Genomic DNA, 23,587 nt, shown 5'->3' on the forward strand with positions numbered 1-23,587 from the left:
GAGCGCCAGGGACAGATTTTTAAAAATTCCTCATTCTAACAGGAAACATACAATGCTATGACTTGGGAATGGGAAGTCGCTGATACTTGAAATCTCTGGTAACTGAAAATGGGTCCCTGATTGCTCAATCACTTCAGTTAGATCTATGGTTATGAACACTGCAACCCTATGGATGTCGCATTTCTGCAACACTAATTTTTTTCTTAAAGCAAGCTGAGGTGATCTTCCTGAAGGTAAGGATGCCATGTAAAGGTAAGTGGTCAGGATAGTGGGATAATGGGAGGTCCTCCCAATTATATCAACAATCAAAAGAGAAAAATAGTGAGATATGCTACTTGCCACTGCTCATTTACGTGTTCTTGATTACACTAAGTCATATATATATATACATATATATAAAATGCTACACACACACACACACACACACACACACATATATATAAACATGCTATTGTGAGTAATTAGTGGTATAGCTTAGACAAGGCCATAGCAATACTCGGAGGCCCCAGTTACTTTATTTTTTGCTTTTAAACATTTTTGATAAGAGGTAAGTATCTTCTCTCTCTCTCTCTCTCTCTCTCTCTCTCTCTCTCTCTCTCTCTCTCTCTGTGTGTGTGTGTGTGTGTGTGTGTGTGTGTGTGTACATGTGCATGCACTGAAGATAAAAGTCATAGCCTAGTACATGTTAGGCAAGTAATCTACCACTGGCTATTCTCCAATCACTTGAAGATGTATGTGCATACCCTTCCTTCTTTTGTTTGACTCTTTAGAAACAGCATATGAAAATGATGCTTCAGAGTCTTCCAGTGAAGCTGTTCCTACTTCTCAGAATGAAGGACCTGTGATCTATGCCAATGATCTTTACTAAGAATTAACAATTACACTCCATGAAATGGAACACATTCTTGATACTGCTTGAGTAACGAAGAATCAAAGCCTAGATAGCCCAGAGTTCTAGAGTAAAACCAAATGCTATTGGTCTTGAAAAAAGTAGTAATAAAATGAATCTTAATAATATTCTGCCATACTCATAGATCAGTGCCTTATCAGATAAATTTCCTCCTGCGGCAGATGGTAACAAATACAGAGACCTATAGTCAGACATTATGAGAGAGACAGACAGACAGAGAGACAAAGAGAAACATTGGAACACACAGCTTTTTTGTTTGTTTGTTTGTTTTTGTTTTTTGAGACAGGATTTCTCTGTGTAGCTTTGTGCCTTTCCTGGATCTTGCTCTGTAGACCAGGCTGGCCTCGAACTCACAAAGATCCACCTGCCTCTGCCTCCTGAATGCTGGGACTAGGAACACACAGATTTAAATGGGATGTCTCCAACAAATCTCTCAGGGAACCCCATGGAAGATGATGCAGAAAGAGTTGAAGAGCCATATGGGATGAAGGAGACCAGAAGAGGCCGGGCTTCTAAGTCAACCAAGCAAAGCTCATATGAATTCACAGAGACTGAAGCAGTAAACATAGGGCAAACACAGAGCCTACACAGGTCTGCACTCACTTCTCTGTGTATATACTATAGATTTCAGTTTAGTGTTTTTTTTTATGGGACTTCTGAGTGTATGAACAAGAAAGTTTCTGATTCCTGTGCCTGCTCTTGGGCTCTTTTCCTTTTGTTAGTTTGCCTTGTCCAACTCCGTCTGATGGTTTTTGTTTTGTCTTACTATATTTTACTTTGTTGTGTTTTATTGTTATATCTTAGAAGCCTGTTCTTCTCTAGTGAGAGACAAAGAGGGGAATTGACCCTGATGGGAGGGGATGTGGGGAGGAACTGAGAGGAAGAAGAGAGAGGGGAAACTTTAGTCAAGATATACTGTATGAGAAAAGAATCAGTTTGCTATAAAGGAGAGAAAGAATTGCAGACTGCATGTAATAAGAACCAAATTCCTACCTATTAATTAAACTCTACCACGCTCTTAGTCTACACCTTTTCCGAGTGAACTTCGAATGTGCCATTCCCTGGCAAAGCAGTTTAGATACACATCTGTGCTTCATCCTTGCTGCAGAATGCTGTCTGTGTTAACTAAATCAGAGCTGGAGTGAAGATTTTCTTCTCACAGCCCCCATAGTCTAGAAAGTCTAGCTGTTTTTTTTAAATACCATCCTGGCTTTTCATTATCGCTTCCAAACCACAATTCCTTACATATGTGAGAAGATATTCCTTTTTTTTGAGTTTAATGTGATTAGAGAACACAATACACAGCCAGTCAGCCAAAAGGCAATGTTTTAATGGACTTCTTGTCATTTTCACATGCCTAGGAATGACTCTGGCTGAAGGACTTGGCCTTGTCTCTCTGCCTATACCTCATTGCACCATCATCCCATTTTACCTCAGTATCAAATTGGATGACCTATTCAACATTCTAATCTTGAAGTTTATGGACTTACTCAAATCATGTTAACTCCAATTCCACAAGCCATTAGCCATTCATACCCATGGTCACCTTTCCTACTTCACTGTCTTCTGGAGTGGCTCCACCTCACTTGCTGACTCCAGTCTGGGGACCTGTTCCTTCTGTCCTTGTACTCCTTTCCATCTCGTGCTGGCCCAGCTTGGCTTCTGCTTTGGTATATTTTTCCTGTAGCTGAATCTTCCTGAAGCCGCTCATGCAGCATCTGCCCTCATAGTTTCTATAAAGTCATCCACACCCCAACTCTTGCTCTTAGTTTCAATTTGCTGCTGAGTCCCAAGTAGCTCCTCACAGTGTTTCAAGATATTGTTACAGCCAGCTTCACACATATTCTTTAACCCATAGACCCTATTTCTAGATAACCATACCATGAAGTATCAGGTTATCAGCGTTAGAACCCCCATGTTCACATCTGGACAATGGTTCTCAGCATCAGCAGCAGAATCATCCATATTCCGACTATAGGAACAACAACAGAAACCTGGGCCCCAATCATTAGAAGGTCTTGGTGTCACTATGAAAGACTTTATTGTTGCCACATCTTCTAATATACCTTGTTCCTCTCCATGTATGCATATAATCACTCTTATGTCACGGAAAACACAGAAATATTCATCTTGTCACAGTAGCATAAAAACATCAGGTCTCTGTGTAGTGTTTGTGTTCCTTGAGTGTGTACATGTGGGTGCATGTATGTGTGGAGGCCAGAGGTCGATGTTGGGTGTTATCTTCAATTGCTGTCCATCTTCTTCTTTGAGACAGGTTCCCGAGCAGAGCCTAGAAATTATTGATGCAGCTGGGCTGCCTGCCCATCGAGTTCCAGAGATCTGCCCCTAGCTCGGGGGTTACAGATGTGTACCACTATGTTTGGCTTTTACAGGGCTAATGAGGTGTGGAGACAATCAAAACACATTATGCACATGCACGAAAATGTCATAATGAAGCCTGTCATAATGCATAATTAATATATGTTAATAAAAATTAAGAAATTATATATTTTTACTCATAGTCTGCAGTAGGTGAGACACTGAAAAAATGGCAATGTGCTGGAGAATGAAAAGCAACTGTAAAAACCTAACATGTAAACTATGCTCATAAAATACTATGATTACATTGAAAACTATACATTGAAACGTCAAAAAGGATGGCAACCAAAGACGGTAAGGGATACCTCTAAGCTGCTGTGGGAAATAAAAGCTAAAGATGGTGGCCGATTTTCTGTGTAAATAAAATTCTATTTGGATTTTATGTATGGAGTTTAACATTGCATTAGCAGTAATTCTGGGACCTAGAAGAGAGATGGAAAAAAAGAGCAAGGAAAGCTCTTTTTCTTTAATAAATCAAATCTTCATAATCTTTTCGATTTATATTTAAGAACCCACTACTCCATGTAGTACCCTTCTCCTGATTTCTAAGTGTTTACGATCGCTTCAGCGTGAGGTCTGGGTAAAAACACTGTGTTCTTTGATGCAAAATTAGCACTTCTCATCACCTGTCTTCACAATAAAATGTGCTTTTCTCAATCGGCCGCAGATTTTAAGAAAATGATGTGCCAAGTTCATATGTTATATGGCTAACTGATACTTAATCATATCCGAAACACTTGTAAAGGAAACATTAATTATGTGAAACATGCTCCTCATGCTAAGAACTCTCATGCAATTTTAAAATGGTTTCTGTGTCAGAAATGCCATCAGTAAGGAAAATTATTCATGCCAGGGAAATTCCTTGGTCAGTTCCTCTTCTTCGTGAGTTTATCATTCACCAATTTTCCATTATTGAGAACACAAATGGTGTGGTTAGTTTTTTCCTACTAATAACCATCAGTATTTCTGGACACGGGGTGAGGGTCACAGTTTGCCATCTGTGACTTGAGTTTTGTCACTTTACCTATGTCTACTGTCACACAGTCCATCTTCCTGCAGATGCAAGGTCTTTAGTCCATAGGATTTCATTACTCAGCGTTGAGTGTTGTGAACACAGTACTACTTATGAAATGGTTGTGGGTAAATGAAGAAATGAGTGGTCAATAAGAGAACTAATCCCACACTGTAATAAGCTTTGAAGTTAGAGCCTAGGTTAGAGCTGTCTGAGTTTTGTTATTTAGGTGCCTGGCTGTTGAAGGGGGTGGGTGGGGGTGGTCACTGTTTTGTTAGAAGTCGAGTATTCTCCATGGGAAAAAGTCAAGGCATGATTGACTAGACAAATGTTGGACTCTTTTAACCAGTAGAAGAAGTATCTCCCTATGCAGGGAAATAGGAAGCAATGTTAACAAGGAAAGGGGAAAACATGCGATCTGTGTATGAACTCAGTCTGGAATTTTCCTTCCAGGGTAGTTAGTTGTTACTCTCTCACAACATAAATGACAAAGAGCAGAGCATGAACACAGGAAACAACAAACAAATAAACAACAACAATAAAAACAAAACCCATGGAGAAAGTCTGGGCTGCCAAGAGAAGACAGAGCAGAGTGCAGCCTCTAGCCCTGTTACTAGGTGCTTACATTTTTAACTCCGTGGTGCCTTTTTATTTTTTGCATCCTTGATCAATGCTATAGTAGATATTATAGTTATTTTTTTAAACAATATCCACAGGCGATCTATAATTGTCATCAGTTCTTCTGCCCAAAGGGGACAGTGCAGGTCAATAACACCAAGTTTCGCTTTCATACAATATTTTCTATCATGGAGTGCCTTATCTAGACATTTATGAACTTACTCAGTTTCTAAAGAGGAATGACATCATGCTCTCTAGGAGAAAAGAAACCATATTGCATTACCTCACTATTCACTACCCAAAACCTAATGTCAATCAAAGATAAAGAGCATCCTCAATGAGGAGACTTAGGAACCAGTGAATCTTAAATGTCCTCATCACACAGATGAACTGTATGCTTTGGGTCACATATGGCAAATCGTTAGGATAAATATATCCAAGAAACAGAGAAGAGTCACCTTTATACAGTCAGGTTCTTGGTAAGCATTCTTTTTTTTTTTTTTTTTTTGGTTTTTCGAGACAGGGTTTCTCTGTGTAGCTTTGCGCCTTTCCTGGGACTCACTTGGTAGCCCAGGCTGGCCTCGAACTCACTGAGATCCGCCTGGCTCTGCCTCCCGAGTACTGGGATTAAAGGCGTGCGCCACCACCGCCCGGCTTGGTAAGCATTCTTGAGGGATGTCAAAGAATCCTTCAAAGTTAGAAAGCAATAGAAGATTTAATTGTTTTACTATAGGGGATAGAGAGGATGGCAAACATTCATACATGATGAAGGACAGAAAGGAACAGGAATGGGGGAAGAGGAGGAGCAGGAGGAGGAAAGAATGGTACTGAAAAACCGCATGAGTGTTCTCTGAAGTATCTGATGGGTGCAGTATGAAAACAGTCTGGAGAGCACTCCTGCTTCTAGCTAGGATCATGCCTGTGTGTGGCCAGCAAACTTATCAAGGCAGGCACACTCATCCACCCATGCATGGCTGTACATATCTACTCACCCATTCATGCCCCAAGTTTTTATTGACTTCCTCCCTGAGCTCTGAGCTTTCAAGACACAGGGTAAAAAGAAAGATAGCTGCCTCCATCTAAAAAGCGTTAGGTTCACAGGAGTCCAGCTGACTACGAACAAGTACCTGTGAGTCAATCAAAGGGGTTAAGATGGAGACCAGCGCGGAGCAAAACACGGGAGCCATGCCATGCTTCTAAAGGTGATGCTGGGCTGGAGACTTGGGGTGAGAGGGCAAGGAAGGATTTTTGGTGAAAAGAAATGCAAATCTCTTTTGCATTTTGTAAGCTAGGGACTGGTTAGGTCAGGCGTTTTCATCTCTTTCCTGCTGACCTTTTTTTTTTTTTTTTTTTTTTTTGCATTTTACTAATTATTGTTCCACTGAAATGCTGAAATGCAGATCAATGATTGCTGAGGTTCCAGTGTGTGCTCAGCGCCAGGAGGACTGTAAAATGTGATGGAACTGAGAGAAGGGATTCTACAGTTGCAGTAACACAGGAGGCGAGAAACAGTGCTCAAGTCGGGAAATAACAAAGTCTTGGAGTGAGAGCTGCTTCTTTTTAGTTTCAGTGTCCTCATGGGTCACAGGCCTGAGACTTAGCCACCTGAGTTCTCAGAATCCCTCCACAAGTGAGGAGGCATCGTTCATTGCCACTAGATGGCGCCAACTATTTTCAATTTTTTTAAGGAAGGAAAAAAAAAATCTTTTCTATGTAATAGCCAAGCCATACTCAAATAAAAGACTGTTACTTATCACCACTATTTATAAAACTATTATTAACTTAATAATTATTTAATCATGAATAAATCAAAATCACTACAAATACTCCTGTGAGGTACTTTTGTGCCAATTTTTAAAAAATTTACTAAAGTCAGTTTTGCCTTATGTAAGAACAAAAGGAATTTGAAATATGTGTATATATCATAATAGACTATACAATTATGAAAATAGTAGGATTAAAATAACTGATAAAAGTGCACTATGACACAATATTACACATATTTTAAATATTTTGGAGAAATTAGTTTTAATAAATGGAATTTTTGTTTTCAGAAGAACTGTCTCATTGTGTAACTAAAAATTTTAATTTCAAATATATTTTTAAACTTTTACTCACTCGTTGCAATTATATATAACAAAAACTACTGTAAATTGTAAAATGGGATAGGAATCACTGAATTAACATGTGTGTTTTAGAGTCTATATAAAATTTAATATGTTTAACTTTATATAGTTTGGTTAATAAAATTCAGATGCAGGAATATATTTTGGCATATGATTTCAAAGTGTTATACACATTTTTAAAGGAAAGAACATGAAACATTCTCACTTACCCAATAAAAGTAATAAATAATAATAAAATATTAAAATAATAAAACTCAAATAATGTTTACATAGAAATAAAGTAGCAGCATCTTCAAATCTCCACTGAAAGCCTTAAAATGTTTCTGGAATGAACACAGCCTACATTTTTACATCAGTAGGCATGAAAATAAAGTAAGGCGCAGTGATAAAGTCAGAGTCTGCACAGAATGCATGGAAAGTCCGATGTCCTGGATGAATACGTAGCAATTACTTCAGAAGGAAAATGAAAAACCACAGGCTTATCGCAGGAACACACTGATTTTTAAAATCTAAGTATCCCTGTCACATCAGTCAACAAAATTAACGATGCACTGCTTATTTGACTATTATTATGTTTCTGTCATTTTCAAACATTTTCAAGTCGGACTCACCCGGATGTCCGCCAGGGTGCTCTGTCTCGTTTCAACAAGCTTCCTGAACATCTTGTCCTCCTCAAAGATCCTCTCCTCACAGTGCTGCTTCTCTAGCTTGAGGTGGTCAAACACACCCTGTGTGTGTTCCTTGTCGAATCTCAGCTTGATGAACTCATCCCTGTGTGGAAAGAGTTTCACATGCGAGCTCAGTGCTTACAAAAGGAAAAATACTAGTCTCTAGAAAGTGTCAGGAAGTCAATAAGACGATGGCGTCAACAATAAATAAGCTTAAGAAACACTTGCTAATGCTGAGCTGTGGTCAGAACACAGAAGAGTCACTAATGAGTAGCATGGTCTTGGGGCCTTCAGTCCGCTGTTCTATCATAGCGAAGATACAAGCACCTGATACAAAGTCTGGATGGGATTTGCAGCCAATCCCAGGTCTTTGTAAGTTTAGTGCAACTTGTATAATTTTAAGTTTATACCTTTCAGAACTATAATATTCTTTGGTGTTTGGTAATTTAAACAATGTGTTTTCTTTCTTTTTCTTCTTCTTTTGTTTGTTTGTTTGTTTGTTTGTTTGTTTGAGATGGAGTTTCTCTGTGTAACAGCCCTGGCTGTCCTGGAACTCACTTTGTAGACCACTTGCCTCTGCCTCCCAAGTGCTGGGATTAAAGGCGTGTGCTGCCACCGCCGCCGCCGCCGCCACCACCCAGATTTTCCTTGCTTTCTTACATGATATGACAATGATAAATTAGTCTTTTGCAGATAAAACCTATATGACCATGATCACTAAAGCCCTCTAGATGGACTGACTTGGATCCACTAGAGAGTATCTGGTTTGAGGCTACGCATGGTTGTTTGTTTGTTTGTATGTTTATGCATGTGTGTGCGTGTGCACGTTTGTGTGGGTTGTGATGTACATGGATATGAGTGCAGGCTTTTGCGTGGATGGCAGAGGTTCTCCTGTAGTAGCACTGGGAAGTGAACTTGGTCATTTCCCAGGTCCACTTTTATTTTTTTTATCAAATTATCCCCCATGTGCTGACTGTACTAATATTTTTGTTGGCTATCAAGCTACCATTCCTAATGTGACCAGTCATTATGAAAGCCTATCTTATAATATTTAACAAAATAGGAAACAGAACCAACATGAATACAAGACAACACAAGTTTCACATCATGGGCCTGAGAGCACCATCATCCAGAAGCCAAGGACCCTTTCCCACTGAGAGCATCACTGACTGATGAGGTGAGCTCATAAGAGGCTACTCAAGAAGGGAGATGTGAACACATGAAACACTTGAAGGATCCTATAGATTACATCTTTCCAAATTCTTCCCTCAAAACTGTAATCTACAAGGATAGGGGAAAACCACAAATTCTTAAACATAGCTCACAAACACTAACAATGTGTTGAATTAATGAAAGATATTATTAACACCAGAGAGAGAAGTTTACAGATGTGGAAAAGGAGAAATATCCCCAGTTATTCAAATAAGAATAAACCCAGGAGAGAAATAAAGAATGAAAGCAACTTATAATTATGCTCATATAAATAAAAAATGGTTGAATATCATAATTTATCACATATTTCCGATAAGATTCTGAGGGAAAATGTAAACCATCTTAAGAATAAATTTTAAATATGGAAATCTGATTTTTGTTAATCATATAAGAAATCCGATTATTATTTTGACACAACTTACTTCAACTTTTCAAGTTTGTCTTCAAAATTTATCTTTTCCAGTTTCATTATTTTTATCTCCCTAGTCAGTTCTATGCTTTTTGCGTGGAGAATAATTGTTTTGTTTTTGGTGAATTCTATTTCTTGATGAATTATTGATCCTTTTCCCTTAAAAAAAAGTTTCAAAGGTTTCTTTTAACACTTAGATTTTCAAATCTTTGAATTTCAGAGACATGGTTACACAAGCCACATAGCCAACACAAGAGCAAGGATGGAGGTGACGATGTAAGAGGTGTGGTTACCAGGTTATACAGACACTGAAAGAGTAGCAGCCCCTCAGCCAGGCAGACGAAGATGTAAGCATGTGCTCTTCACACTACCAGAGGAGCTTCCCAAAAGGGTAGAATCGCATCTATGCTCTTTGCTCTGCCACCCATGTCGACACCAGCCTGTCCTCACGCCACATGTCCTAAAACACACAAGCTTGCTGTCTCAAGTGCACATGCGTAGCTACGGTTCTCACACGCACAGGATGAACGTGGTCAAGAGGCCAACTAAGCGTAGATGATCTCATCTTTCAAATGACACGAAACAGCATTTCATCAGCACAATTTCCTGAGGTGATTCCAGGAAATTAATTCTATGCTGGGGTGTCTTTTAGGTGAACTGACCTCCAATAAGGTGTTGTAAAATTAAGAGACCTTAGGTTCCATGCAATCACCACCAATAAAAATAGGGTTAACATGTTTATGAGTGGAGTATTGGCATTTTACTGGCCAAATAAAACTAAATTAAAGTCTTTGTATGCATGACCAAAATAAGAGGGATGGAAAAAAAATGGCTTTAGCTATCTAAATGAAGATGCTTTATAAAAGCATTTTTCTAGTAAATGACTGAAAAAATTTTAAGATGTGTATTTTAATTACATTTTAATCTTTTAAGAATAATAATCTATATTGTCAAATCATACATCATTATAATAATTTATATTAATGATTCAAAGTATATATCTGAATACACTTTCTAGTCGATAGGCATATTTCCGATAAATGATGATTTTGTAAATAAAAAAAAATCAGATTACTAGATTTAGAGCTAAAACCCTTCTTCCCTTCCCTTCTCTGTCTCCCTTCCTTCCTCTCTTTGCCTCCCCTTTTTCCTTTCCTCCTGTTCTAGGTCACTCACATTAGTGTACTAAAATAGAATGGAATGGGTCATTTTAAACAGTGCACATTTATTTCTTTCAGTGCAATGGACTGAGGAGTTTAGGAATAAAAGGCAAGCAGATCTGGTGTCTGCTGGGGGCTTGCTCTTTTTCAAAGATGCTATCTTCTTGCTGTGTGCTCGCATGGGGAAAGGAGTGAGCCTGGCCACCTTGGAAAACTTTTTCAAGACATTGATCACAGTCACAAGGGTGGAGCCCTCAGCACCTCACCAGTTTGCTCAGGTCCTCTAACCAACACCCCCAATAGCAGAGACCTTTTCGAGAGAAGATCTATGGGAGGTACCCGTGTTCTTCTTCTCCTTCTCATGGCCCTCTCTTTCCTTCTTCCTTTCATCTTTCTTTTGCTTCATTGAAGCTCCTATGTAGAGATCCATGTAGCGATCACTGTGGGGCTCAAAAGAGTAGTGGATCCTTGCACAAACCCAGCATGAATTTTGGGTTGCTTTGGGATATTTTCCTGCTAAAGGCTGTGTGTCTTGGACACTAGAGGAGTGGGTAAGACAGGCTACATAGATGCTGTGTGTGTGTGTGTGTGTGTGTGTGTGTGTGTGTGTGTGTGCAGAGCCCATTTAGTGAGAGCAATTCAAAACACAAGGTATCACTTCACAATTATATTTCCCTGATGAGTTTTCATTGATGTAAGAAATTATAAATAGGAAATTGGATTTTTCACCTCGGTTTTTGTGAGTTCCTTACGGCTTTTCTTGTTCTTTCTTTGCAGTTTTTTCTTTGTTGCAGCTACTTTCTTTCTTACAAGTTCTTGCTTCTCCCGTATCTCATGAAGCATCTAGAAGAAACTCAGAGTTTAAGTCCTATAACATTTGTGATTCACTTACCTTGGTTGAGATAAATAGTACCTCGTGATTATCTTAATAATCGAAATGTTTATTTTAACATATGAAAGGAAAGATACACTGCCTATGAATTCTAAACTGTGGCACATCTAATCCCAATATTTTGTTTGAATTATCTAAGTCATGTAAAGTCTAATCTGTTTCAGTTAAATAAGCAAAAAGGATGAACATACATAGAAATTATAACATTGCATTATAATGTTTAAAATATTTCAACTAAAACTGAAGCTCTAAACACAATTTCTCAGAAACCATTCTCAAAAAGGAAATGCACAAAAGCTTATTCTTTTCCAGAATTTGTGCCAAATGGCTAGTTCTTATAACTAATTAGCTATTGAAACATAAAATAAGAAATGATTGGTGAACAACAAGAATATATAAAACCAGACTATTAGAATATGAAGTGAAAATGTCATTAATTATTGGTAGGATTCATTATTATACTCAGACAATGACATTGAGAGACTTGATAGAATTAATAAATCCCCAATCATTAATGTAAGAGAGAGTCATTATTAAAACCAGTTATCCCTCTAGATTTAATACTTGTTATATGTTTGTCATGTGTGTGTAGGGAACCCATTTACAAGTTTCCATTTGCCAAACCTGGTTAGGCTCAAGTTTTCCGTAGTTTATAATACAAGGAAACCCCTTCTGGTCTATTTCACAGGGAAACTTTGAAAGTCAAAATAAATATTTTTAACAGTAATACTTTATAACTTACATTTTAAAAAGAAAGACATTTTGAAAATTGTTAATAACCAAAGGTCCAAAGTTACACCATCATTTGCAAAAGAATGAAAAAAAAAAAAACCACAATGCTGCCAAATTGCCCCAAGTATATGTGTGTCCTCCTTGCAGGGAAAGACAAGAATGTATGGCTCCTGCCACACCCTCCATTTTTCTGAAAGATAAATGATAGGATGCACACATATTTTTCTATGATTTTTTTCCTTTGGGAAGGGCCAGTAATATCAGTTACTGACAGAAGCTTATAGTTTTGAAAATATTTTGCTCACATTTGCTTTATTTTTCACCCTAGCTGTCTTAACTTTCACATGCACCAGAAACTTACCTGGAAAATGTTAAGGTGCCTCATATTTTATATTCAAGTCAACATAGTTTTTAGCATTGAACTAAGAAGCAGTGGAGACTAAATTGAGTGCTCTGTGCTGGCCAGTCTCACTAGGCATAGCACTAGTTGCTCCATTTCAGAACGGTTTGCCCCAAGTATAGTGTAAGACAGACTATATGGAGTTGTAGAGTTCTTCAGTGAGTCAATGGTATGATCATGAAAGAGCAACGTGGAGGGCTTGTGATTCCCCTCTAAGAAACCATACATTTCTATATCCTATCTTCACATACATTACTTAGTAACCTAAATATCCCTGAAAATAAATGATTGGTTATGAGTCAATGCTCGTGTACTGAATTACTGTAAATGCTTACATGCGAGTGTTGACGGTGGATAAGTCTGATTTTTACAGCATCTGCTTCTATCTTGCGCAGGGGCAGCTCCACTTCTGTCAGAGCCAAAGTGTAGAGTGCCTTCCTTCTCAAAAATTCCTGCATCTCCATGAACTGAGTTTCTTCAATGGAATACAATTTTTTCTGCCAGGCAAGAGTGCAAGTCGTTGATTAGGTTGTTAATTACAGACGCATTTATTAAGACCAGTTTAATGCTATCATTTGAAAATCAAATACTGCAGCCCCTCATGGAAAAGCAAAGGGTGAGACTGCAGTATTTTAAACATGCAGCTATTGAACAAATGTGAGAGAGACAACAAATAGACAACGAAGATCAAACATTCTATCGAAGAACAGTAGTTGTTGCCAATAACACACACTTGAATGTATCTTATTCATGCAATTTAAGACAAAAGCACCCAAGGAGCGGGAAGGTTATAAGAAACTATTAGGCAAAAATGACTTGTCTAACTATGGAAATATTCAGAAAATATCTATAAAAAGACACCCCCTCAAAAGACAAAGTATCTATAAAAAGGCACAGGAGACAACCCCAAATTTGTCTTTGCTTTATAGCGTTGGATTAAGGATTCTGAGAATTGCACATCACATGCAATTGGACTCCTTTGCCTTGTGATTTTAATTCTTCTATCATAACAATCACAGTATCACATATTTGTATTTCCAAGGGGAAGCGTTCTGGAATAGATCAGAATATCAAAGCTTGGTTCCAAAGGATAGGCAAGATTGAAAAACTGAGCTTGGTTTGGCTAGTTATCACACTTCCATTTCAAAACGTTTATGTAGACATATCATAGCACATTGTTTTTTTCAGGGTTAAATAAAGAAATCCCAGTGAGAGACACTAAAAAGTAAAGAAAACGTAACATCATCAGAAAGCAAAGTAAAGAGCTGGACAGTTAGGAATAAGAGCGTACTGCCCTTTCACTAGACTGGCAGAATTTCCCATTAAGCCACAAAATGAGATATGCGCATGGGAGGTCAGTTTCTTTATGCATGATCAGACACTCTCGTCGTACACAGAGGCCAACTGTCATCAGCTAAGGAGAGAAAAGTGCTGGCTTGCAAACCAAGCTGTGACAAAAGATGCCTCATTACAGGCAAATTTAAAATGCTAAGTAAAATGCAAGTTACAAGAACGAAATGCAGAAGCCAAATTAGTGTTACCTGAATCGCTAACCCCGCAGCCATTTCACCTCGTGTGAGCCTCTTCAGGAAATCCTCTCTAGCCTGCGTGTCAGAAAGTTGTCAAATGGAGACCGGATTGATAGAATATGTAGGAGGAAGTTTTAACAGCAGTTACTAAGATACAGTTTACTTGTATCAGAATAAAGAGCAAAATAGTCACTATGATTTGCACATTATAATTATTTTTAAGGCTTTGATATTATTTGAAGTAAAACATATACATGATATACCTGGAAACAGCAGGATTTGGTTTCATCTAGGTTATATCTTATAGTCGTGAACTTAAAAAAATATATAATCAGAGAAAAATCTAGACTGTCCTTGGCTCATTCTCCCTCATCCCTCAGAAAAACGGATTCATTTTAATATTTCTTTCCAGAATAAACACTTTGAATGTTGAAAACAAAATAGATATAATCAAGTGTGATGCTTGCACAGTGTGATTAAAGCCTCCACTTGACTAGAGAAATTTCTTTATCTTTCAAAAAAAATCATTCCTTGAAAGACAGTAGTCACAAGAAAAAGGAAGCAGTTTTCCTTTGTTCCCTGGATAATGGTCTTAATTTTTCAGTGTGGCTTTAAAATGATACAACCCAGCATTGGAAGTCACTGTCTATGTCCTCTGCCTCGTGATTATACTGGAGTCCTATATCTGAGGGATATCTACTTTCATGCTGTGCTCCAGGTTCGAAAAAGATACACAAGTTTGCAAACAGAAATCACCCCATAGCTACAACTCTAGGTCTACAGAGGCAATAAAGAGAAGCAAGTATGCAGGCTCATCTTCCAAACCTTCCTCTACCCGGACAACAATGAGAATTAAGACCCTTTACCCAAGCAGCAGAGCAATCCCATTACAGCTAGGTAGAGCTGGAGCCAGGGTTCACATTATTTGAATCCAGGTTCCATATCGTTAATGTTCTCAGAGAACTTTCTAGTATTTGTGGCTTGTTAACTTGTGCTCATGGCAAATTTCAAAGTCCTTCAAAACACAATGGCTTTGATTGCAAACACAAACTAACACAACATCATTGCCTTCGTTTCATTTCCTATTGCTGTGATAAAGGACAAATGTGTATTAAAGGACCAGGGGTTTATTCGTTTCACAATTCAAGATCACAGTTCATCACTGGTGGGCAGTCAAGATGGCAGGGACTCCATCAGCTGGTCACACCACATTGACAGTCGAGCACAGAGAACAATGAATTAACGTATCACACTAGAGCACAGCTCTTTCTTACATGGACACAGCTCAGGACCCTTGCCAAAGGAATGATACCAACAGTGGGCAAGGCTTTTCACCTCTTTTAATTTAATCATGATACTCTGGCACAGAAGGCTCAGAGACCAACCTGATGGAGATAACCAATCCCTCACTGAGACTCTGGGTGATTCTAGACCATGTCAAGTTGACAACAAAACTGTCACACTGGCCAAAACAGGAAGAATAACAAAGCATAGCTCCAGTGAAGAAGATCTGTCTTGGAATGATGTGGTGCAGGAGCCTGTGTCAGAGATTGTTGAGAGCTGGAACTGAGACTTGGTGTAAAGAGGTGTCAGTTTGCTAATAAGCCCGTAGTGGGCTATGAAACACAATATGCCCCAAAGTTATGAGCTCTGCAGAGGTGCTCCTATAATTATGCAGCATGAAACATGCAGCTGCTGAGAACAGAACCAGAAGGAAATGAGTACAAGTTACTAAGAGGGTGAGTTAACACAAGGTCCAGCTTACTCAAAGAGCTACAGTAGTTGTGAAATGCTTTGCTGTTTTCACGTTTATTGGGTACCATTTTAGAGAATGTGCTGAATCCTACTACTTTACATGTGTTTTATGCATAATGTCCTGGCTTAATTGTGTGGCTGGAAGTCCACCAAAACTTGTGCATATTGGAACTGTGTAGAGCAGTGATTCTCAACCTTCCTGATGCTGTGACCCTTTAATACAGTTCCTCATGTTGTAGTGACCCCCAACCGTAAAATTTCCATTGCTACTTCAAAACTGTAATTTTGCTACTGTTATGAATTATAATGTAAATATCTGATACATAGGAGATCTGATACGTGATCCCTCTGAAAGGATCATTCAACTACCAGAGGAGTCATGGCCCACAGGTTGAGAACCATTGGTGCAGAGTAAGGAGATGCTGGAGGCCCACTGCAGTAGTACATCATAGATGGAGGTTCTTGTGTGTGTGCAAGATGTATGTGTGTTCATGCATTTATCTTATGTGTGTGTGTGTGTGTGTGTGTGTGTGTGTGTGTGTGTGTGTGTACACTTCTCTTCATAGCCCCTTAGTGGCATAGCTATGGCTAGTCAGCCTTCTGTCTTAACAAAAGCTTGAGATAGTCAATTATAGGGAGGAGAAGGCCAGTTATGCTCATAATCTCAGAGCTCTACTCAACTATTATTGCGCCCTAGCCCCTTGCTTTTAGGCCAGGGGCAAGTAGGAACTTTATGGCAGGAGCTTGGGTTTGACCAAAGTACACACTTTATAGCCAGGAAGCAAATGAAGAAAGGGCAGAGACACCAGGATCCCACAGTCTTCTTGGAGGGTACACCTTCAAATGACACGAAGATCTACTACATCCTGTGCAAAAGAATATTATTTGAAAGTGTGTTACTTTTGTTTATGTTGCATTTGTTTAACTCTGTGAAGCTGTGTTACTGTGCCTGTGTAAAATACCTGATGGTTTAATAAAGAACTGAATGACCAATAGTGAGGCAGGAGAGAGAAATAGGTGGGGCTGGCAAGCTGAGAGAATATATAGAAGGAGAAATCTGGGAGGGAAGAAAAGAGATGGAGGAGTGAAGGAAGAAGGAGCCAGAGAAGGAAGAGGACTCCAGGGGCCAGCCACCCCACTTCACAGCAAGCCACGGAGTAAGAATAAGATTTACAGAAATTAGAGAATGGGAAAAGCCCAGAGGCGAAAAGACAGATGAGATCATTTAAGTTAAGAAAAGCTGGCAAGAAACTAAGCCAAGCTAAGGCCAGGCATTCATAAGAAGAATAAGCTTCTGTGTGTGATTTATTTGGGTGCTGGGTGGCAGTCCCCTAAAAGAGTAAAAACCTCCAACAATCCTGCACTTAATGTCCCTACCACCCCATAGATGCCATTCAGAGACCAAGCCTTTACCACAGGGACCTTCCAGGGACTGTGCCTGCAACAGTACTCTCCAAAGAATAATTTACAAAAACAAATGAGTTTGTGAGCAACAAACACATTACTTTTGTTGTCGATGTTGGGGAAGCAAGCTGTTTTGGATTCTTTCAAACTAAAAAGCATAGTTTTAGAATTTCTTAGATCACCAGATTCTAGGGGTCCATTAAAATGTCACAATCACATAGACTTTCATTTGTAATCAGCAACTTGAGCATTGGTGGAGGAACCGGGCTGGCAAGATATTTTTTTCCTCTAGATATGAGGAAGCAGGGATATAATGGGAAGACAGAGAGACACACTAGCCTTGGGGCTGCAGCATCACTTCATGGAGAAAGGAGTGGGGGGGGCAAAGGAAGCCTGCCTTCTCCCAGAAGGTGCCTGTAAGCCACCACCGACTCAGTCCCTACATTCTTCAAATTGTAAGGTCACTGGAAAGCAAATGAGAGCCCCCAAAACTATGGCAATAGAATGTTCAACTCTGAACCTCTAACAGATGCTAAGACCTTTGAGCAAACATGTGCTGGAAAAGTATTGCACACCATCTCAAAATATGCAGTTGATAACAGACTATGTACAAGGGGATTAGCCTGCATGGACATATTGGCTGAAACTGGAATAAAATGATCCAACTTAATGCCACTAGCGATGAGAAAAAATAATGTATGCCATGTAATTTTGATGTGCTTCTACACAGTGTTATGACGATGTCACATTCCTCTCCAGGGCATCTTACCTGAATTGAACTGGGGATGAACAAAATAAATACATTTATATCGAGAGAAATTCTGTCAAGAAACTGGTCTGTGACCTTTAAATGTTCAAGGGATGAAAGACCCTTACTTGTATTTGTCTGAGTGTGTGTCTGTCTACACTTGTGTTTTCAGTGCATGGAGATTTCAGAGGATGGCGAGGGCATCGGGTGTTCTGGAACTGGAGTTAGAAGTACCTGCAAGCCCCTGGTATGGGTGTTGGGAACCGAACTCTGATCCTCTGGAAAATCAACAAATACTATACTTAACCATTTGTCTCAGCACACCCACCCACCTCTTTTTAATGGTGAAGACCAAGACTGGGGTAAACTTAAGGTTTTCCTAGACAAGTGCACTTTGCAGCGTTCATCACAAACCAACCAAATGAACCCAAACACGTGCGTGTTGACCTCTTCTCTGTGGCTGCCATTCACTGTTTTCAGCTCTGATGTAAGACCTGTTGCTGGGCCTCCTGTTCTTTGGCAGCTTTAGGGGGAAGCTAAGCTTTATCAGCAGAGGGCAGTGGAGGGACACACAAGATCTCGGCCAGGGCTTCACACCCTTCTTCCTACAGGAGGTTGGGTGGTGATTTTTATCCTTCTTCCTGCAAGGAGCCAGGGGCCCTTGAGGTTCTTTGCCCATAATCAACATTTAACTGCCTTTGGGTTTGGCCAGCAATTAGCAGATGCCGTGCCCTCCACAGAGACACGTTCACGGGCGCAGTAAATTCTCCACAGTGGGACAGCCGCCTCCTCTGCGCTCATCCCACTTCAGGGTGAAAACACACTGCTTAAGGCAGCGATTTTTTTTTTTTTTTTTTTTTTTTTTTGTCTCTATTTTTGCAATCACCGAGTTCTTCAGAGAAGGGGTCAGAGAAACTTCTGATAAAGGGTGAGGATGAATATTTTAAGCTGTGCAGGCCATAGGGTCTCTGTCGCAGCAATTCAGTTCTGATTTTGGAGAAAAGGAATAAAGAGATCCAAAGGTCACTTCAAAGAACAGGTAAGGAGCCTTGGATTTAAAAAGAGACAGCAGTTTCTGGGATTCTGGCCTGGGTTCACCCAGACCTGTTTGCTGTCTGGTTTTAGCAGTTAGAAACCAGAAGGTGGCAGCAGAGAGCTGTGATAGGGCTAGAGACTACCGTTCCAGAATAAAGACCCCTGAAAAGCGTAGGCTGATATGCTGACGGGTGTGCTGTGTATCTGGAAACCCAAGCAGAATGGGCAACCAGCCTCCATTTACCTAATAGTGATGGACAGGAGCTAAGAAGAAAGTCGGAGAACACATATGAGGTTTGAAATCAATTTGTGATTGATGAAAAAAAAAAAAAAACTGGTCTGAAATAATTGGATAAAACAGAACTGCCTCTGGCCGCACTGAGTCAGAATGCTTCATGGCAGGTGTGACCTCAACAGAAAGTCTGGTGATGGCCCAACCAATCTGGCTCTACCTAAATATGATATTGAGAATATCCTTAACCTTCATTAGTCTCAGGTTGTCAGGTGTCAGCTGAATACAGTAATACCTACACTGAACGCCTGTGTAGAGAGTAATACTGTATGTAGAACATCTAATTTGGAGCCTAATTCCATCTAGTAGATGGAACATTCTAAAGACAAATAGGGAGAAACATATAGAACATTTTATAGTATGGGGCCATCTTTTCTGCTTTTCAGGCTGAAAAAAAATCATCTTTACCGATGTGGACATTTAGTTCTTAGGTCTGCTTACAAATGGGATTAAGCGTGTAGAGTGTAAACAACACACTGTAGACAATAACAGTCTGTTGAAAGCCTAGTACTTCAGGTAAGCAATGAAAGACATCTCTTTCTTCTCACAATAATTTTATAGAAAAGGGATCTTACCATCCAAATTTTACACATGTGAAAAACTAATATTTAATAAGAGTACTGCAGTATTATAACAGTCGATTTGGTAAGCCAAGATGGCTGCTGAATGACTAATGAGCGGGCAAAGTACAGAAAGCGGGTACATCAGACAGAGGGGTGATTGGCACAGAAGGTTGAACAACAGAGCAGGTGGCATGAGGCCTCACCATGCCACTCAAGGCATGAGTATATTTTCTAGAATATACTAGAACCTGAGTGTATTTTTCTAGAATTTTCTCCATTTACTGTGGTTAGGCTTCAGCCAAAGCCAAGTCTGCAAGCTACTGAAAACTGGGGAAAACAAAGCCAGATGTAGGAGTCTGCTGCAGCCATGGAAAGGAGGGCCAAGGATTCTCTCTAGCAGAGAGTTTGAGATGAGTTAAAATTATTCCCCTAAAATTATTTAAGGGAAACTATGGTTCTCCAAAGACAAAGCTAAGTATTGGATTAATGTGACCTAGAATATTCTAAGGATCAATTATTTTTTCTATTACTAAAACTGTCCTCCTCAGTTGTTTATTTTTAAATTTTGAGCTTGGGTTAGAAACCTTGTTGTCGAAAGTGTAGGTGTGGTGTTTCAGTAAGTACAAGCCCTGAATCAGATGTTTTCTTCCCTGTATTCCACAATTATCCCTCAAATGAATGTGTCCATAACAATTATACAGTAGTGTGTACATTAAAACAAGTAAGTCACCATAAATAAATAGCTTTCATTCACTAATTGTTTTGTGGTTATGAGAGCGCACCTTGCAAAAGTAACCTATGGACAGACGAGTCCACCACGACACGATGTCATGGTGACAGGATCAATGGGAAACAGAAAGCAATGAATAAGTACTCATTCCCCTCTCTCCCTTTCCTGCAATCCTGAACCTTAGCCCATGGAATGTGTTCAGGCCTCAATCAATCTAATCTAAAGCATCCTTCACAGATATGCCCAGAGATGTGTTTTCCTGGTGACTGTAAATCCTATAATATTGACAAGCGGAACTACCACAAGCCCAACAGAAAGTAGCCTTGCTAATACAGTCTTCCTTCCACCCTATTCCTTCCTTTCTAGTGAGTTCCCGCTTAGTTCACTATTAATCTAATCCAGAGCTAGAAACTTGACCTACCCAGTGTTCCACCAGAATTGCATTAAGGCCAGAATAATAATACCAGGATCTTGCAGCTTGCTCAGAGCATTCAACTGAAAGCTTGGGGAGAATTTAACATCTGGTGACAGCTTTTAAAATTTTTTGGTGCAATGTCACATTCTTGAGACAAGTTTGGATGTTTATGTTCATCCGTTTCTCACTATCATGACTGAAGATGCATTCCCCATTGTTCTATGATGCGTGGCTTTTAAATTTTACCCTACACTCTGGGAAAGCACTTCTTTCCTTAATAGGTCAGTTACTGATACTGAAGTGTTGTAGGATATTTGATCAGACTGTGGGAAAATGTGTCATTATTTTATCCTGATTGGTTTAATAAAGAACTGAATGGTCAATAGCTAGGCAGGAGAGAATAGGCAGGACTTCTGGGCAGAGAGAGGTACTCCTCCGAGGGCTAAAATCTAGGCATGTGTTAGAGACACCAGAAAGACACCTAGAGAGTTGAACATACAGAATGAAAGAGAGGTGAAAGCCGTGTGGTAGAATGTAGATTAATAGACACAGGTTAATTTAAGTTATAAGAGCCAGCAGAGAACAAGCCTTAGCTAAAGGCCAAGATTTCATAATTAATAAGTCTCCATGTCATTATTTGGGGACTGGCAGTCCAAAGTCTGACAAGAAACACTGACTACACTGAAATTTTGGAAAAAGTGGGACAGATCATCTGATACAGTTGGAAGTTTTTGGAAGTTGTTTTATATCTTTGATTATTGAAGATTAACTGCCTAAAATGTACATGGCATTTTGCTGATACATTAACTTATAAGAGTATTATTCAGAAATTCCACCTCTACAGCTAGGCCATTTTTCCAGGAATAACCCAGAAGGCACATGGCTGTAATTATCTTCTGGATAACAGAGATTCTGGGTTAACTTCAGTACATGGGAACAGATATTAAAATATGGCTATGAGAAAAATGTGATGTGGAACATAGTTCAGTGACAGAGAGCTTCTCAGCAGGAATAAGGACTCAGGTCCAAGCACTACTACCACACTCAGGATGTAGTACAAATGTTCTTTATCAGTCAACAAAAAGACAAGCATGTGATGGATGGAAGCCTCCTGTTCTCCAGGTGAGAAAACCAGTACTGGCACTGGAACAAATGGCAGGAGGTGTTGACTAATTGGTTATTGATCAAATAGGCTTGAATCAAGGCACGTGAGCATTTGTTTCTAATACGGTTTTTACATGCTGTATTAGGCTTGGAGGATTATTATTAACCCTGAAACTAAAAGCTAACTACCAAGAAAGATCAAGTCAGGAAAATTCAGGTTGATCACTTCCTTTTGCACAGTTTAGAGATGAAAAGGTTACCTGACCTTGAATTTTCTTCTCACTTCCGCTATTTGGTTCTCTAAGTCCTCTGTTTTATGTCTTGCTATGTAGTAAACACCTCCAATTTGATAAGCCTGCTTGTAGAGCTGTCTGAGGTAATTGCTATTCTTTATCTTCAGTTCTAGCAATGACTGGATTTCAACCTCATAGTCTGCTTTTTTCTTTATACTATAAAAAAGAAGCAAAAATTAATATGGTTTTTCTAAGAGAATATATACTTAGAATAATGTCATTATTATATTTAATAATGATGAGAAAATTACACTTTATTGCCAAAGTTATGAAAAGACCAAGCAATTAATTTTAATCTGAATATAAACCTGTATCTTAAGACATTTGTTTGCATTCTTGTTGGTTAGTCCTAATTGATAGGCTGTACCCAATGTCAGAAGCATGAGAGTCTGCACGAAAGCCTTGGCCTTCAACAGCACCTGTGCACACCTTTTCAGGTCTACTGAAGTCTACGCATCATAGCCTGAACATAAAATTCTTGCTGCACTCCAGCCTATCACCTTTATGATTCACACAATGGTGTTTTTAGCAGAGAACATTTTAAATGGAAGAGTGAAAACTTAAACTGAAGCCATCAGCTTCCAGACCCCAACACTACTGGCGTTTTGCACCAGATGAGAAGTTTTTTGTGGACCAAGAGTGTCCTGTGTGTTGAATGATGCTGATCAGCATCTCATATTCCCTGAAGCAGCATCTCAGCTTGGCAACCAGGGATCTGTAGGCATCTAGATGTCTCTTGGGAAGGATACAACATTATGCCAGCTGACAATTGCATAACCACATTGACGAAGGAAGTGGTTCTCGACCTCAGTGGAGCATGACAACCCCATGAGAGTCATTTAACATTGCTCTGTGTTTTAGAAGATTTTGCTATAGTTGATTTGAAATAATGCTCCAGCATGGCCATTTTCAAACACCTTGGGTGATGATACTAATGTATGATGAGGAAGAGAACCCAAATTAATTAGCAAAGTCTGTCCTATCATATAATGAGCTTACTCAGTTACAGACTGCTGGGCTCTGCTTGAGTCGGGAGGTGTAGGAGAGACCTGAATTATCCCCCAGGTGGCACTGATGAGACCCAGATGTGGAACATGATTCAAGAACCTTTGCTCAAAGAAGCAACCACCCAGATACAGGGAAGTGTTGCTGGAAAGTTTCTCTGGTTCTGCCCAGCCTCGAGGTCCTGCAGCCACTTATA

At 39.4% G+C, this 23,587-nt stretch overlaps 1 protein-coding gene across 1 annotated transcript in view; it reads right to left on the reverse strand.

Moving 5' to 3' along the window:
- The window catches only part of Ccdc178 (coiled-coil domain containing 178), a 343,274-nt gene that overhangs the window by 197,576 nt on the left and 122,111 nt on the right, over positions 1 to 23,587 (reverse strand). The window contains exons 15-20 of the mRNA XM_059246058.1: positions 22,359 to 22,542; positions 14,060 to 14,122; positions 12,854 to 13,015; positions 11,224 to 11,337; positions 9,348 to 9,493; positions 7,657 to 7,816 (exon numbers count right to left, since the gene is read on the reverse strand). Of these exons, the coding sequence (XP_059102041.1) occupies positions 7,657 to 7,816; positions 9,348 to 9,493; positions 11,224 to 11,337; positions 12,854 to 13,015; positions 14,060 to 14,122; positions 22,359 to 22,542 (829 nt within the window). The remainder of the gene's footprint in view (positions 1 to 7,656; positions 7,817 to 9,347; positions 9,494 to 11,223; positions 11,338 to 12,853; positions 13,016 to 14,059; positions 14,123 to 22,358; positions 22,543 to 23,587) is intronic.

This window comes from Peromyscus eremicus, chromosome 19, assembly GCF_949786415.1.
Source record: "Peromyscus eremicus chromosome 19, PerEre_H2_v1, whole genome shotgun sequence".
Classification (NCBI taxonomy): domain Eukaryota; kingdom Metazoa; phylum Chordata; class Mammalia; order Rodentia; family Cricetidae; genus Peromyscus; species Peromyscus eremicus.